Source organism: Aedes aegypti, chromosome 1 (genome assembly GCF_002204515.2).
Source record: "Aedes aegypti strain LVP_AGWG chromosome 1, AaegL5.0 Primary Assembly, whole genome shotgun sequence".
Lineage (NCBI taxonomy): Eukaryota > Metazoa > Arthropoda > Insecta > Diptera > Culicidae > Aedes > Aedes aegypti.
Window position 1 is genome coordinate 8,531,186 of NC_035107.1, and position 18,158 is coordinate 8,549,343.

General features: G+C 37.8%; 1 protein-coding gene across 1 annotated transcript in view; it reads left to right on the forward strand.

Annotated features, from left to right (window-relative positions):
- Positions 1–1,160: 1,160 nt before the first annotated feature.
- The window catches only part of LOC5579813, an 81,558-nt gene continuing 64,560 nt past the window's right edge, over positions 1,161–18,158 (forward strand). Inside the window, exon 1 of the mRNA XM_001650984.2 lies at positions 1,161–1,447. Within this exon, the coding sequence (XP_001651034.1) occupies positions 1,396–1,447 (52 nt within the window). The 5' untranslated portion in view covers positions 1,161–1,395. The remainder of the gene's footprint in view (positions 1,448–18,158) is intronic.

Here is an 18,158-nt window from a genome sequence, read left to right on the forward strand (position 1 = left end):
TACTCAATTCGATGCATTCGATTTTGATTTTTGACCATTTGCCATATTTGGATGAGTGGTCAAAAATTGCAACAATTTCTGTGCAAACAGAGCGAACCAAGTGTCAAAAGCAATAAATTGATTGATTAATATTGCATTTGTTTGAGTCGGTTTCAGAGGCTTTGGAAGTTTTACGGTTCTAGAACTCAAGATTTTCACTTGGTCCATTCTGACTGAACGCATATTTGAATATTTTTGGCCTTCAATGCCCTGACCCTGCAAAACTTCAATTTTCAAGCTATCGTAATGTCACTTATTTTGGGATTGAAGATATGGATTATTGAAGAATTTACGAAACTGATGTTAAAGAATAATCTGTTTATCTTAGAGATAAGCACCCAGATAGACCATGCAAGCATTAAATGTTTGTTATTTTCCAAAAAAAAATGTTCAGTCAGAGTGAACCAAATCACCGAACGGTGGTCTTTAGTTCAGTCAGAGTGGACCAAGTGCACATAGTACATCAAAAAATCTTTCTTTTAGAGGTTTAGGTTATGTTTTTTTCATGATTATCACTTTGAAAGTAATATAAAGATGTGTAGAAATATTGAACCAAAATTTGACCGAGGTAAAAATTTACATAGTGTGAGACTTTGAGCCCATTTTTCTCAAAATATTCAAAATGTCAATTGGTCCACTCTGACTTAACGCCGATCAAATAATGTTTAAGCTGCCATAAACACTTAAAACTAAATTAAAAACTGATAAGATAAGAATTAAAAACTGATAAGTGGTGGCTGAAACCAGGGCTAATCGTTATCCACACTCATCGGTGACTCGATAAATATCTAAACAAAGAATTCTTTCCTGGTTTTGATCAATTTTACCCACTGTGGCACTGTCTGGAGCCGAGAGTTCCAAACGATTTCAAGCGATCAACATCGGAGAAGGTGAAAAGCCATCCGACCTGTTTAGCAACAAACTGAAACAATTGAAACGACGACGATCGCACTCGATCGTCTTTTCGTACATTGCCAATCTCCTTGCTAGGCTAAACGGCTCACCAGGGAGGGAGGGCTCTCGATCAGGTTCAGGTTCCTCTCTCGCGGTATCGTTCAATGATCGTCTGGGGCTGGGGTAAGTTCGCTGTCTGGTTGAGCAGATCATCGTAGAGCTCGGCTGTTGGCCAGTTTAAGTCTCCCACGATCAGCGAACCGTGCTCAGTCAGTCTCGGTGTGTACGCGTCTGCAGTCGTGGCTAGCAGCGCAACGGTTGCTTCGACGGTTTTAGTGTAATATCGATATTAGACGGGTGGTTTGGTTACTTCCTTCAGTGAGCTGTTACGTGTTACGCTTGAGCGCCAGAAAGAAGTCTCGGAAGAAGTGCACTCAAGGACGAGTGCCGGAAGAAATCGGAATGCGGATCCCAGCGGCCGTAGTGTTGTTCAGTGTGGTTGCGCTAGTCGCTGGTAAATTTTGCAATTGTTAAATCACTTCTAAGCTGTGACACAACGAAAAAGATTCAAGAGTGAAGGTACGCGCTGACACGAAGCAGGCCATGCAGACACCCGCATCCCCCTCGTAAGCCCATCGACGACGCCTTGGCAACTCTAGACCCAGAGCCTACATGGATTGTTGGATAAATACGTAAACGACAGGGCGCGTTGAGCCACAGCCTACTGCGGGAGCTCGTTTTCAACTTTTGCAAAATCAACTTCATAAAACACCTATCGGATCGAGTGCGCGCGCCAATGAGCTATGGACTGAAAACTGGAAATCTCAAAAGAGTTTTGTAACATTTTTTTTCTGTTGTTGTTGTTGGACCGCGAAGAAAGTTACAGTTTCAACTTTCTTTTAACCCCCTTTACCGAAAGGGGTGACGAGGTCCGGAAGACTTTTGCAAACTCCGCCGAGTGTTTGTGTGAGTGCTGGTTGTGATTGCAACTTCGTGCCACTGCGGTGCATATAATACGCGTAGTGTAATGTGTGGACACGGTAACAGCCGACGCCAATGGCACTCGACCAGCTCCAGCTCGAATCGGTCCAGGCCAGAGCCGTATTACGTGCTCTTTCTCCACTTATCCAAAATTGGCATTGCATAATCGAAAGTGGCAACTCTTGGGTGGTTTGGTTGGGTTTTGGCTGGCATGGCTTACTGGGGTCCACCAGTTGCGTTGCGTAGGCAGCCAAGAAGAAGAAAACAACAATTCGTGTCAAAGTTTTGACGGAAAAGTGTTCGCTAATCTGGTAGGGCGTTGAATGGACGACGAGGAGCTTGCCCTAGAAAATAAAGATTTTGCAATCGAAATCGAGTTCCGCGTTGGGATTGGATTTTTTGCCTCTTTTTGACTTTCTTTAATTACTAGATCATTGCATTTGGAGCTGTCCATCATACGTTAATTATTACCCTTTCGCGCTTCATTTTCTTCACCAATCTCGGCCATTATGGCGGCAATCAACGAAATGTATTGTGCAAATTGTATAATTCTCAGCAATTGTTAACAAATTGAAAGGTCTGAAGTCTGAATTCCAGGATCTGTTTTAGCGCTGATAAAATTATTATTATTATCTTTATTAACGAGATTTGCAGCCCGAGGCTGGCTTATCTTGAAGCGCTGATAAAAAATATCAACAGTCTTAATAGGCATCAAAATTTGAACTTGGAATGTCTGTCAGAACCCGGTGAACTCTTGACATTTTACTAGGACTCTCTTCCTGGTGTTATTTCCCAACGAGGACAGAAGCTGCTTCTCAACTTAGTATTTAAGGAGCACTTCCACGGTTGTGCTACTTTTTCCGGAATATCGATTTCCCTTTACAAATTGAGAATAATTGGGAAAATAGGAGGGAAATTGATAGCGCTTTTCTACAGCCTACTTGATGGCGGGACAAAGTTTGCCAGACCAGTGCTGCTTGAATAACACGTGACTTTGAAAATTGAACATTGCTAATATCATCCTTCCCCGTGGAAAAAATCATCGGAAAATGTTTTTCCTGGTGACCTTTTCCGAATTACCATCGGTTGGCAAAACTTGCTGATGCGATATTTCGCATGGGAGAGTGATATGAGCATTTAAAATTTTCCAATATTTTGGCATTTAACAGGACTGGCAAGGACCACTAGTAGTTCATAAATTTCAATTCTGATGAATGGTTATCTGATATGCGTGATGTAGTGGTAGTATTGGGTCCAATAAAAGTGGTAATGCGGTTTTCAACGTGTTAAAATAATGGTGTTTAAGATGGAAATAGTAGAAAACAATTTAAAACTTTTTTTGCTCCTATGCACCAGTAATAGTGGCACGTTCCAATGTAAACCATTATTATAGAAACAGAAGTAACAAATACCATTTTTACTGGAACATCATTCAATAATGCTTTTTAGAAAAATATTTTATCATTCTAAGATTATTTCAATTTTATATTACGTGAAATAGAATGGAAAATCTTTCAAACGACGTAATTACTTATGAAAAATTAGCTTCCGTTATTGTTTGTTCCTCAACCAATTAGTACTACCTCTATCACTAGCATAGGCGCCGTGTATTCTATATTTCTTTGGTGGATATCTCGAGTTTCACAGTCCTTGACATTTTTGGCTGTATGTGTCTAGTCAAGGATGACTAAATATCATTATATCTAGACGAAGACTATTCTAGCACCTTTTTGAACTGCATCCCTTCCCGACTAATGGATTACAACAAAATTGTAGCACAATTATATCAACATTTATTACAAGTAACACATTTTGTTTATATTTTGTTAGAAGCACTTTGGGTTGATGAAGGAAGTTATAACATACATAAAACAAAACCAGCTATAATAACAAATGATGTTTAAAAATTGTCTCAATTTAAAACCAAATTATAACACAATTTGTTATAGAAAAAATGCTTATAACATTATTTTTTTTATATATCAATTAAGGAACATAACAATGAGTTATATTTTTGTTTGATTTGTAGCATAATTAGTTTCATTTTTGTTTGAATTATAACACATTTTGTTTCGTGTAGAGGAAATTTTATTATAATTTTTGTTATTTTAACTAATAACCAGCCAAAATTGTAGCATATTTTGTTGGAAAAATCGCGCTAACTGAGTAACAAAACTCTAACAACTCTGTTATAAACCACCGGTTTGTTTTTAATAGAAAAACTGACGCTCAAGGAAAAACAGCACAATCCCAGTAACATGATCTTACGCAAAAACAATTCTCCTCAGAGAGTTTCGACTTGTAGCCTCCATCATTGAAAGGTTGAAGCTTAATTTAAAAAAAATGTCAAATTAGCATTTCCGATCGTATTTGTAGAACACACACTTCGTCGTTCTCAACAGAAACGAAAGCTAAAACCTTTTTCCAATAACATTTCAGCAAAAGTAACATTTGAAATCAGTTGCACCCAAACGTGCTGCCATAAATAAACTAGATTTTTTGCTGACATATCTATTCAGTTGGATGTGTAATGAAAATTAGTTGAGTGTGTAAATTTATTCAATAATGTCAACTTAGATCTTGTATTATAATTTGAAAATCTTTTCCTATTGAATGCACAATTCAAACATCAGCTACAGTAATCCTAAATCAAACATGAATTGCAGCAACTTCTAAAATCAAAGAAAAGGTATCTTTTCACTCAAGATGATAATGGTTTTATAAAGTCCCGAGTAGAAAAAAAGGAAACTAAGAAACACTTTACTCTTAAATACTGAATATTAGAACAATCTTAGAAGCTCATTAACTTACAAATACCAAATAAATTTAACAATCAGCTTCCAAAAAGTGTGCTCTGCGTTGAAAAATAGCTCTACATAAAAAATTCTGTTTCATCCAGAAATCCAAGTAATTGAAATTGATTACGGCTGGTTTTTACACTATCATTCTAATTTTATTACAGTTCAAAACACTAATGTATGGCTATAATTTTATTGTGAAAGCTGTTTTGCTGTTGTTAAGAAAAGTAATCGCCTCTCTCGTTGTGTGGGAATCCAGAAATAGTCAAGAGAATTAGTTGATCACAGTGCGCAGTTAAGAAGAAGTGATATTGAATATGGGGCTCTTCGGAGGAAACTTCTTGACCCATTCAGTCAAGGAATTCATTTACTTTTCTTGCGCGAAACAGCATACTAAGCTTAAACCAGTAGGCCAAGAAGATTGCTAAAGGACACATTTGTTAGCATATCATCCACGGTAAGAGTACGAACAAACAACATAACATTGACGAAATTTCTATCGACCACCTATTTAATACTGTAACTAATTTGATTTAAAAATCGCTATTTTACATACCTCACAATCAAAGGCGCACGCGTAGTTTTTATTCGTGTTTGACGTTTCACACTAGCGCCTACTGGTGGTCTTGTTGCACAAAATAGTATTTCATACATCATGCTTATCAGATAATGATGGTGTGAATTAGACGATGGGTTTTTGAGAAATTTATTCTAAGTATTAAGTTATGTGTTGTAAAAGCGTTAAAAATGTGTATTATTGGAGTGATATCAGAAAATGTTCCGACGATTCCTTTGATGAAATGCTGGGAGTGTAAAAAGAAAAACACCTGAGTTGAAATTTTGGAGCAACCTTTGAAAACATTACTGGTACAGCCTGTTTTGAAACCTAAAACCACTTCTTTTGAAAAAATCTGTATCTGTGAAATATTTGTGAAATTTCATCGAAATGTCAGCAGCAGAAGTTTCGGTGATCCTTTCGATGATTTTCTATTTAACCCAACGCTCGAAAAAGATAATGTATGAAAAGTACCGAATAACTCGGTGTTTTCGTACAAATCTCAGTAAATTTGCTGATAATGTTTGGTGAAAGCTTCAGGTTAAAGCTCTCAACATATTTCACCGTGTACCATGCCCTTACAGTTACGGATCACAGTGACTCATCTTGGAAAACATTTTTCTTGATTGTTGATTCTAAATACCGAATATTAGCACTTCTAACTAGTGATCCATAATATGGACCAGGAAATGATTGTTTACCACGGTTATGGATCACTTCCCAGGAATGTAGATTTCTGCCATTTTAAGCATTGGATTCGACATTTTCACACAATAGTACTAAGGATAAAACTTATAAAACATCAAGGTTTGTAAATTTCATTTTTAGCAGACAAAAATGGATGGAAAATTTGGTGTGGAGCGAAAACAGTTCATGTCTCAGTTACTACAATACAGTATCACAAAAATAGGGCATTTTACTCTTGTTTCCAGCTCTAACACTGCTATTTTTGCAGTAATATGTGACGCATTGTTAACTTTCGCCAAACCATGCAATACAGATGCATTGAATTGAAAATCTCTTGATTTTGCGCACTGATCCGTAATATGTCACAATTTGACCCATAATATGAAAACTGATCCATAATACGGTTTTCAAAAACCGATACAATTTTTAACTTTTATGAAATCCTATGTAAATACTACACTCAAAACAGTTTACTAACCGAAGTTACAATTTGAAACGATTCAATTCGTACTCTAAATTACAATTTTACGTTTTCCGTGTCGTTTTATTGAATAGTGTGGACTCCACACTATTTGATCCATAACTGTGGGGTCATGGTAATATATAAAAAAAATCATGCTTTTTACTTTATTTGACATTCTTCGTTTACTTTATTTGACATTCTTATCTTTGCAATTCGATTGCATAGTCATACTTTTCGTCAAGGGAATGACCAACATAACGGCCTACTTTTCCTACCGATACAAACAGTATCAAATGACAGTAACGAATAGTGGCACTTTTCAGTGCTGTTTTTGGAGTTACCAAATCGATGTCGGGTTACCTCCATTCGTCATTTGTTGAACTGCTCTGAATTTCTCAATGATTCTCCATCAATTTGAGTAAGATTCGAATCGTAGAATCAGAAGCTAGTTGATTGCAGTGCTGGAAAAGTTCGCATCACGAAGCAGCTCACGAGTGTATATCAACGCATAACATAACATCGCATAACATAACATCACAGACTCGGGAATTGGCTAGGTGTGAGTAAGTCCACACCCGTCTGCTCGGGAGAACATGTCAAAAGAAGTAGCAACAAGCTCAGGAGCGTTTACTCGCGAGTAACCGAGCAAGGTGTGATTTATTATGGTTTTGACAGACAAATTAATTGTATAACCATCATATCGACAGTAAACTACTAGTTTGTAGTCAAAAGCCCTTGAAAACCATAAATCTCGAGGGGAAGCAGCTTTTTTTTTCAAAAGCACAATATGACTCTCAACAGCTCGGAATACGTTCGCGAATCAGTTTTAGCTTCAGTTACTCGGGAGCCGACAGATGCGAGTAAGCCAGCGCTCTGACGCTCGGGAGCGTTTGGTTTTGTTTTGTTCCAGTTCAGAAGAAGTGTTCGCCACTTTCCATCACTGGTTGATTGTGAGGGATTCTGAATCTTGCGGACGTAGAGAAGGCAGTAGAATTTGTGAGTTCACTATCAAAAATGACAGGAGCCTAATGATGTGTTCGCGTATACTTATGGGTAGGCAATTCAGCATATGGATAACTTACAATGTGTTAAAAAATTGTGAGTGGCGTATTACCTGGTCTGGTCTGGCTTTGAAAGTAGAATCAGCCAAGGTATCTAAAAGGGAGGTAGAGCAAACTGTCAGAATACTGCATCCGCCATGATGATATTCCAGGTGACAGCAGACGAATTTGTTTTGGTTAGAGGATGATGGAAAAAGCTATGTCTGACACATTTTGCCTGAATGTTTGGATTGGTTGAAATCACTTATTATTGGATTAAGTTTTTCGAACGGGCTTGTATTCAAGATTTCAAGTTTAAAATCGCTTATTACATCATTTCTAACACAAACGAAACACGAAAGGAAACACAAATCCCACAAAGGAATGCGAAAGAAATTTTTCACTTCACCGGTAGGATTTGTTTTCTGTGGTAAACAATGTTTGTGATTGTATCCCATAGAAATTCATTTAACAAATTCATTCAAAAACAAACTTTTTCAATGGAATCAATGAAAAATATCGTATAACTGGCAACCTTGCTCGCCCTTCGGTGGAAGATCAAAAACCAAAACAAAACAATGTATTACAAAGGCAAAATTGTTAGCACGTGGATTTTTCATGATATTTTTCTTTGTCAAAATGCTGTCAGATCACAAGGTTGCACTTTGCCGTCACACTTTCAAAGTGTGCTGTTCGATTTGGCGTGAACAGCGCAATACATGCAAACATACCCCGCAGCTGACCACACTTCGCACCCACTGACTGCTTGGATTGATAAACCTCCCTTCAAGAAATCTTGGAATCAGCAAATTTGTGACAGTCATTCCACAGGCTACCTGATTGAAAAATACTGAGTTGCTACCAGGGATGGGAAATGTACTGTAGCAAACATTCACCACCGCGACATTCACATTTTTCTACACGACCATCAAAATCCAGAGCAAACCATGACCGTTCAAAACAAAAAAATGTCACGGCTCTTCAAAACTGTAATCTCCTTCTTCCCAACGTTTTTTCAAACCCGAGTGCGAAATGACTCGAGCACAGTGGTGACACGATTTTTCCGGTTTTTGCATTTTTGCTCGATAAAGGCAGCGTGAAATTGATCTTGTTTATATGTATCGCAACGGAATGATTGTGCTCTTGCTATTAACGCATATACATAGATTTCAATTAGTTGAAAACACAAGCGAAATATTAGCGATTGAGTTATTTAACATTTCTTGCAATTTCTCATCGTAATAGGCTGTTTTTCATCACACCAATCTGTCATGGAACGACCTACTTTCCTGCACTGAAGTATGCAGTGCGGGAATAGTCATTACCTAACTGAAACCAGTGCTGTAATAATTCATTACGCAACGCTTTCTCGTTACGCAACTCTTTGAGCTGCGTAATGGATCATAACACAACAATTTCTCAGAATTTGTAAAATAATGGTGAATGCATTCTAATGTAATGTCTGATACCCTCAAGTGGTCTTCTACGAAATTGCAAAAAATGTTGTACGTAACTCGGTGCAGAACTCGATTTTTACAGCACTCGTCGTAATTATCCTACTCGGCAAGCCTCGTAGGATAAATTTACGACACGTGCTGTAAAAATCATCATTCTGCAACTTGTTCCGTAAACTACTATTTTTCAATCATTCACCTCGAGATGGCTGTCCGAAAACGGTCATAGTGGAGAGACAACCACATTCAAGCAGTGTATGAACCGTTGGCAGCGCAACGCCTGATGGTATTCGCTCTAACGAAGATACGGTGCTGTCATCTGGAAAAAGTGTACTCTTGATTTTTATGTTTTTTCTTCAGTATTCAGCGGATTCTATAGCTTATCATAAATCTAACCCTGTACACTTAACAGAATTTAATTAAACTATGGTTTGAATTTTTTAGTATGAAAATTTACTTCCTATGCTTTGCCACGTAAAGAAATCGGAGCTTCACGCATAGGGTCAACTGTGGTAATTGCCTTCGTCATCGCGAATTTATGCTACTGCTGCTTTGTGTTTTGGTTGACTGGCAGAATCGATGAACTGTGGTAAATAGTGGTCACAGTTCCTAAGCCTGGTTGCTACTACGCATGGATGCCCGTGAGGATTTTTTCAGTAGAAGCATTAGCCTTAGAATGCTAATGTCGTGACTGTTCGTGTGACCAACATCTAGTTTGCCACGCTCTGACAGCTCGAGTACCGGGTCTATGAGTGTCAAATTAGTTTTTGTAGCCATAATAAAACATTAGCTGTGTTCAACGAGCTGCTCGAACTTGATTGCAACCACTTGCGAGTCAGCTTTTGGTGTTCATTGAGCCACTCCAACCTACTTCGAGTCGCTCGGGTTTGTGTTCATTGAGCCGAGTCCAACCAACTCCGAGTCGCTCGAAACAGGTTGGAAGCTAGAGTCCGAGCTAGTTCAACCAGCTCGCAGTAGCTCGTGTTTTTGACGTTTAAAAACGTAAACATTGAGAAAAAAAAAGCGAAATTCCGAAGCGATACGGATTGTTAAGTGCGCGAATTTTTTTTTTCTCGTGGAATTCCGGTAAATTAGTAAAAAGAGTAAAAAGAGCGTTCATTGAGAAAGCAGCTTGGAGTTGCTCGAAGTAGCTTTGACAGTTATTTGTTGACAAAAAATACGAGCTAGTACAACCAACCCCGAGCAAGTTCGATCAAAGTCATTGAACACAGCTATTATCTACAACATGGCACTAAACAAACAATCAAAAACTTCAATAGTAAATTAAAGTGACCAGACGTCCCGCTTTTCGCGGGACAGTCCCGCATTTTAACCCATTGTCCCGCGCTGAAAAGTGTCCCGCGAAATGTCCCGCTTTCCACATAAATCATCAAACAGTCCCGCATTTTTGAAGCAGTTATTATTATTCCCTGTTTTCTTTCCCAACAGTTGTTCATCAGTGATAATCATTTTTATTTGGAAATTGTATAGGGACTATATATTTCTATCATTTTGAAAAATTATTTAAATGCGTTTTACTCATGTTCTCACTTTACTGTGCTAAAATTCTCTACAAATTCTTTTCCTGTAAGAATACTTACTTTCCAGAATAATGTTATAATCTTACTTAGCAATCCAATTATGATTTCTGGATGCTGCAAGATTTATGATTTGGAATCGGTGTCCTAATATGCTATAGAATTATGCTTAGTACTCTGTTAGTCTCAACTAAGATTTCTAGAATGTAGTTACGAAACATACTCTAAAGTTTAAACTATATATTTTTCCCCAAATGTCGTTTCTCCGAACGCTAGTTCCTCAAATAGCCCCTTTCCCCAAACAACCAATTTCCCAGAAAAGTGCTTGAGACTCATATTTGTCATAACTTCATCCATTTTTGGGTGATGAATGAATCGGTCATCTGATATGCACCATTCTTTATTTGATCGGCGGATCTTTCGATATTCACCGTTCTTAGATTTATTTGAGAATATGTACTTGGGCGAGAATGTTTCAATAGCTCCTTCTTTTGATTGCTTATCGTTCTTTCTAGTTCACGACCCTGTCACTGAAGAATATTCTTTATCTCTTTTCAACTGCATCACCTTTCGGAGAAACGGATCATTCTGAGAAATGATATTCGGGGAAAGGGGTAATTCGATACCAGATTTTACATTACAATATTTTTAATGAATAATAATAAATATTTTTTTAATCTTAAAAATTCAATTGGTAAAAGTTGAAAAATAAAAAAAAAACTCATGGTTTGATCAAAAAGCAATGAATTGGAAAAATCTAATGTAACTCGTCCAGAGCTTCGATATACAGGATACTATTAAATATCGTCATTTAAAATCATTATCACAAATGACCACCGCAAGCTTTATTTGCGTTGTTGAATCATTGGAGCTCAAAATACTAAATTTTTTGTTTGTTTTGAAGCTCTGTTGTTATTTTATCAGTATATCGAGGAAAACATACCTAAATTTCAATGAATCAGTTAAATTATGATTTCATTGGACTTGAACAATTTCGTATATGGTATTATAAGTTTCATAAAAGAGATCTTAGAATCCTTTATGAATCGTAATTTGAAATTATCTTCAAAGCAATGATCAGAAAAACTGTTCTGCTTTTGAAGTATGGTACAAGTTAAGCGAAATCTGAACAAATGTTATCAAATCACGTTAAGGGCCATCATTCGCAATGCTTGATATTTTTGTTACGTAAATATCATTGTGTTGGTTAGAGAAATTCATTAAACATTAAATTAAATTTACATAATTAAAAATTCAAATTGACAAATTTCAATAATACTCATTCTGTATTCAAATCATAAGGTATTTTTTCTTCAGTGTATGTGAAATTTTCTCCCGCTTCGAATCAAAATACATCTGGTCACTTTATAGTAAATATTAATATAATTATTTTGTTTTGTGATAACAGCGCCTCAAGCGTTCTACTACTTATATCTCTATTGAATTTTCTTGAAGTATTTCCAAAAAAAATCCAACTTTAACTGCATTTTTCGTTATTTAAAAAAAAATATTGTATGCAACTCGTTGCAAAACTCGATTTTTTCAACACATGTCGTATTTAGCCAACTCGGTGAGCCTCGTTGGTAGTGCTGGGAATGGTAATAGTAGTAGGCTTGACTTTTCGCGAAAATCACGTGGCTCTCCCAGTACAGTAGTTCAAAAACGTGAATCTCATCAAGTAGCCTCTGTGGGGTGCACGAATTTTCTAAATCATGAGTGTCATTGAAGGCTCTAAATGCGGGAAATGCAGCGGGAAATAGAACGTTTTTCTACAGTAATTTCGGGTTGCCCTTAGCAACGGGTGTTTTGCAATTTTCAAGGCATTTACCTACAGCAGCGATGGGCGTGAGTTTCACTGGCTGCGCTGACTGTGATTGGTTTTGTTTGGCTACTGTAGAGTGAGTTTCAGATTTTTTCCCAACCCGAGTCGTTGGATACATGTATAACTCGTGCTGGAAAATCATAATTTTGCAACTTGTTGCATAAATAACTATTTCGCAACTCGTTGCAGAACTCATTTTTTACAGCACTTATCGGCGAGCTCGTTGTAAGATGTAAGACTCATGTTGTAAAAATCACCATTCTGCAACTTATTGCGTACACTACTATTACAGAATTTTGTAATCTTTTCGCCTTTACAGCATACGGTGAATTTTTAACAGTTTTTTTTTTGGAAATATGTGTTTCACACAACAATCCGTAGAATAATATTTCACAGTTCATGTTATGTGATTTATTTTATAGAATTATGTATGACATTCTACGTTTGCAAGATATTTTATGTACAGTCAATCCTTCATGAGTTGATGTTCCACGACTCAATATCGACTCATGGAACCCTACTAAAATCCAAATTTAGTAACCATCATGGTCCTCTCAAACAGCTTTCCAAGTTATTTCAGTTCCAATACTCGATATTGTAGGGATTATGAGAAGGGCAAAGGGAAATATAATAGAAAAAGATAGAAACATAGAATAGATTTGAATGAGCGGAAGGCGAAGTAAAGGGCTTTTGAATCGAAGTAGGCTGTTAAGAAAATTTCAAATTACGAGACTCAGTTTGTTGGTTTGGTTTGAAGGATTAAAACGTGTTTTAGTATAATCCGTGTGTTGTGAGTTTTGTGGAAAGAAATGGCCGGTCACTACAGATATTTTAATGACTCGATGGTTCCTTTAGACATCGACTCATGGAGATTTGACTGTACTTTAATCGAAAAAAAAACAAGGAATTCCTAGTGGCGTGAATGACTTAAATACCAAAACAGCTTAGAAATGAAACTCACAGTGTTTCGACTGTTTCCAAAGTGCAAACATAGAAAGTAGTATATTTGATTGTTCATCACTTAGAAAACGACAAGTACTGAACGTTACAGATTTGCTCTTATCTCTTAATTAGAAACCATTTGCCACCCACACCAGGGCAGAAACCATTCCACTAAAATGTATGACTGTTTACTTTCTCCAGAGTCCACTTGTGTGTACCTTTCTATTATGCGCAAACAATTTTGCGTACCCACCGTTCCCGGTGTCCCTGGCGATACCGCACGGCCTGCTATGGTTTGGCTGTGCCCTGCTGTTGTTATTTATTTTCCCATAATGTGCTTTTTCCTCGCCGGCCTTCTTTTCGGTGCTGGTAAGGTACCAGAACGATGACGACGGACACTTTCCCGACCGAACGAGTCCAAGTCTAGGTCCAAGTGCTTTGCTGCTGTTATTTCTGTTTCCTGAACAGCATCCATCACGGTGAGCACAGTTTATCTTTCACGACCGCCCCCCCCGTGCTCAGTGACCCCTCCCCCTCTCCTCTCTTGCACTGTATGCGTGTGTGCAAACACTATTGTGGGTGTTCATGACATAACATTGAGTGTACACTCCCGTGCAAAAGTTTGGGGTTCTCCCCTATTGAATGTTTAAATTACAGAAATATGTATGCTATAATATGTTATAATTGTGTATTATTAACTTATATATGACTAATTTTGATCATATATCAGTTGATAATACACAATCATAATACGTGTGTTACTGGGGTTGGAATAACACATCTTTGGAAAAGGCATGCATTTTCAGGAATTACATTTGAACTTAATTATCAAAGTTTCTGAATATGAGACATAAATATAAAATACGCTAGAATACAAAATATAATTGCTATACCATTCAATTCCATAAGAGTTTGTATCCTTTGACAGATACGCGTATTTCGACCTCAACTGAAAGGCCGCCGTCAGTGTAGTGTACTAGACTTGACTTTTTTTAGAGTATTACCCCAAACTTTTGCACGGTTATGTACGTACCTACGGTACATTCTGCTTTGTAGTGTCCCAAGAGTACCAACCCACCATCGCCACCCCACACCAAGAGCGATCCAACATTTTTCAATCCTTGACGCTCTGTGTGCAAGGACACGTGTTATTTTATTTTCTGTTTACAGCGCAACAAGATCATTTCTTATTTTTTCGCATCACTTGGTTCGCACTTTGCCAATGTTGTGTTGTGTATCCTTTGCATTATTAATACATTCCATTTGAAGCCATATTTCCCCTGGTTGCGATCGCCGGCCCGAGGCGATTTGCAGCCGGAACCGAAAATTGAATTCTCTCCCCTGATGGCCTGTTTTTTTTTCGGGAAGGCTCAGCAGAGCAAACGGGATCAGTTGACAGGTCGTTGAGCGCAAACGAAGTAACCTTTCAGGTTTATTTACCGACAGAGTGTAACGGATGAACCCTCATTTAATCAATCTTGCAAACATCCAGGCAGGCCATGCCCGTGCCACGGTCATAAAAACCCTCCTCGAGCAAACCGAAACGAACGAAGCAGGCGTATACCGTTGTTGGCTGACCGACCATCCGATGGCCTACCGCGATGCGGTCAGCTCAGTAAATAGTTTCGCAAAGGTCAGTGCGATGGAGGATGGATTGAGCAAACGATGAACAAAAAAAAAACGAGACACACACAGAGCATAATCTGCAAGAATAACAGAAAAATCCCAACCCAAACAGATGTCCGGCCGATGCGATGATGGTCCGCACATTAGCGTGCGGTGAAGTGGGGTTTCACTTACCGAAGAGGTTTCCCACCCCTCCAGTGGATCGCATTTCCCACGATAGGCCTGAAGCTGTTGTCTGTCTGCGACGGTTTGAGCTAATACAGTACGGAATCTAATGACAGTCAGACTTCCATTAGTTGATATTTGAAGGGATTGTCGACTCATGGAAATATCAAGTCAAGGAACGGAAAGTTTTTTTTTTGGAGATCATCATAGTGACCATGAACATTGATTTTTTAGTATTATTCCATGAGGTGATATCGAGTCATGGAACATCTACTGTTGGGGGTTTCACTATAACTCAGATGTTGGCTGACTATGAACAAATCCACGAGTTCACTAATTTCCATGGTCACCTAAATAACACGGCACTGCTCAAACGTCAAATAGTGAACTCGTGCATTGGTCCATAGCAAGAAATAATTTGTCACTAAACAGTACAAATATTTGTAAATTTGTTATTTGATCACCATAGAGATCATAACAGACTAACACATCATGCTTGAATAACATAAAGCAATTCAATGTATTAGTTTGTTCAAATATGGCTTTAAGAGCATGGGTAACCTCCTGAAGCTCTATTTGTTGAAGATTTGATGCGCAGCAAAAATACATTGTAATATTACGTCACTTTCGCTGCATATCACGCGCTCGTAACACGGTTACACTGTGATCGACATTTCCCGAATTAGACATAAACGTGCATCCAAAAGACGTAAAATCACATGATTTGTTTTGAAGTGCATAGTTCGGAATCGAATTACAAATTCTTTCAAGCATTTTGGTTGCACCATAGCCACTCTATATTTCAAAGCCAACAAATTAAGCAAATTAACAGTACACTGCCGTTATACGCATAATTGTCCCATGTTCCAAAATATGCAATCGAGAAAAACGCGTTTAAAGATTTAAACACATTTAGGCCTCGTGTTGACCATGTGTGTGGCAAATTGAATTAAAATCTTTACAATAGTATAAAGAATAGCGTTTTTCTTAGAGTCAAGAGTTTGTATTATGGAAATAAAGTAAATTTGGCTACGAAATTCAAAGTGGGACTGTTATGCCTAGAAATACGGGGTTTTTGGTGAATTTCTACGCATAACAGTCCCACTGATAGAAGTGACAAATTATGTGCTAAGCATACTGCTGTAGATAATCGTTCTTACGTATAGATCGTACCGAATGTTGAGGACGCATATCCTCAAGACTATGTTAAGGCACCTAATGAAGGCTCAAGTGACATGTGCCAAACGGAGCCACGTGTGGGGAAGTGAAGAAAAACGATTTTATTGTTTGGGATGAATAGCAAAGTTTTCTGTATGTGTGATAATGAGAAAATGTATGAGTTAGTGAAATAAAGAGTGGATGAGTAAGTTAGAGAGTTTATAAGATGTAATAAATTCCTATATCCACTCTTCCAGCTACAGACTTGACAGAAACTCGTCTGCGAATTCAAAGTTATGTGGAATAACCCAGTATGTGACCAGGTCATCCAAAACCTTTTAAACTATTCTTCTTTTGACTTGACTTTGACTTCTTCTTGACTTCATCAAGTTTGATATGTCGCAAGATAGGTCTGAGGACCGCCAATATAATGATTACCCAGACAACCAGAAATCGCATGAAAGTTCACGTTTCAACTCGTTTATTCATACTAATTACATCAAACCCGCAAAACACCGTGGATAAACTCGTCAGATTGATGAGCTTCCTCGCATAAAACACTTCTGTTCTGAGTTCATTTGTACATTTTGTTTCGTCCTGTACACTCGTACAAAGTAAGTCGAATCAATCCGTAGCAGCTATCAAATCAACATTTGTTATCGTAAGTTAAGTCGCATAAGATCGCAGGGTAGTTCGGTAGAATATTTATACACTCGCATTGTACACGGGTAGAAATCAGAATCCAAAAACAAGATTATGACTCATGATATCATGATTCCAGCGTGTTTCCGTCTTTTGAAAATACACCATGATTTGGACTCATGATATCATGAGTCAGATTGCCGTAACGCAACACACACGTTAGGTTTTTGTAGCTGATTGCTCGGAATCATGATTCAAATGCCAAAAATGCTGAGTCGCGCATCCGTTTATGATCGACAAAATAAAAAAAAATAAAAATAGCATACATTGAGATTCGAGCCAAGAACCTTCCGATTGTGAGCCACGTACTTTACCACTCAACCGCTTCGTCATCTTGAATTACGAGTGATCGATACGAATGAGATGAAGCAAAGTGCGCCGCTTAGTGTTTTCACACTGGATGTTACGCTTATAAGGAATCATGATTATGACTCCAGGAACCATGATTTGTGATCCTGATATTATTACCAATTAATAAATAAATAAATTACCAATAAATAAATAAATAAATTAATAAATTACCAATTTATGAATTTCATGATTTGTAAATCGTGGTGTGGGGATCAGATTTTTATCCGTGTATGTTGTTATTCATCACATAATATATGCACGCATATCGCCTCCACTTTTGTACGTAGAAGGTCTTTTCGCGACATCTTGTAAGTGAAATGTTGCACATATAAAGCCTCCAAGTGATTTCGTTATACGTACATTTTGGTTGTCTGGGTACTTACTCTGGGGAACAGGGTATCCACAACAACCTGGCATATTATCAAGTCATCAAAGAACCTTCGAATTATCCTTCTTTAGCCTTGATTTGGGAATTTATGAAGATTGATGTTGCCAGCTAGGTTTCAGAACCGACAGCTTAGAGGCCATTTGGGTAGAGGCCCCCAGGGAATTGGAAATTCGGAACAATCCGACATGTGGTCAAGTCGTTCAAATACATTTGAACCACCTTCAGACTTGCCTTGCAAATTCATGGAAATTGATATGTTGCAAGCCAGGTTTCAGATTCGCAAATATAATGGCCACTGCCACCAGTGAACCAGTATTCGGAACAACCCAGCATGTGGCCATGTCATCAAAAAACGGTCGAACTATTTTTATTTAGACTTGGTTTGCTAAATCATGAAGTTGATTCGTCGCAAGCCATGGACTCGAAATTAAAGTGGTTACTGATTCTTCAAGTGGGATTATTTCAGTGCTCCCCTTGATGAATCCAAATATACGGCGAATTTCTAATCGTTGACTGCGATTCCAAAAACTAGAAGAATTTTGTGATTGACCCTG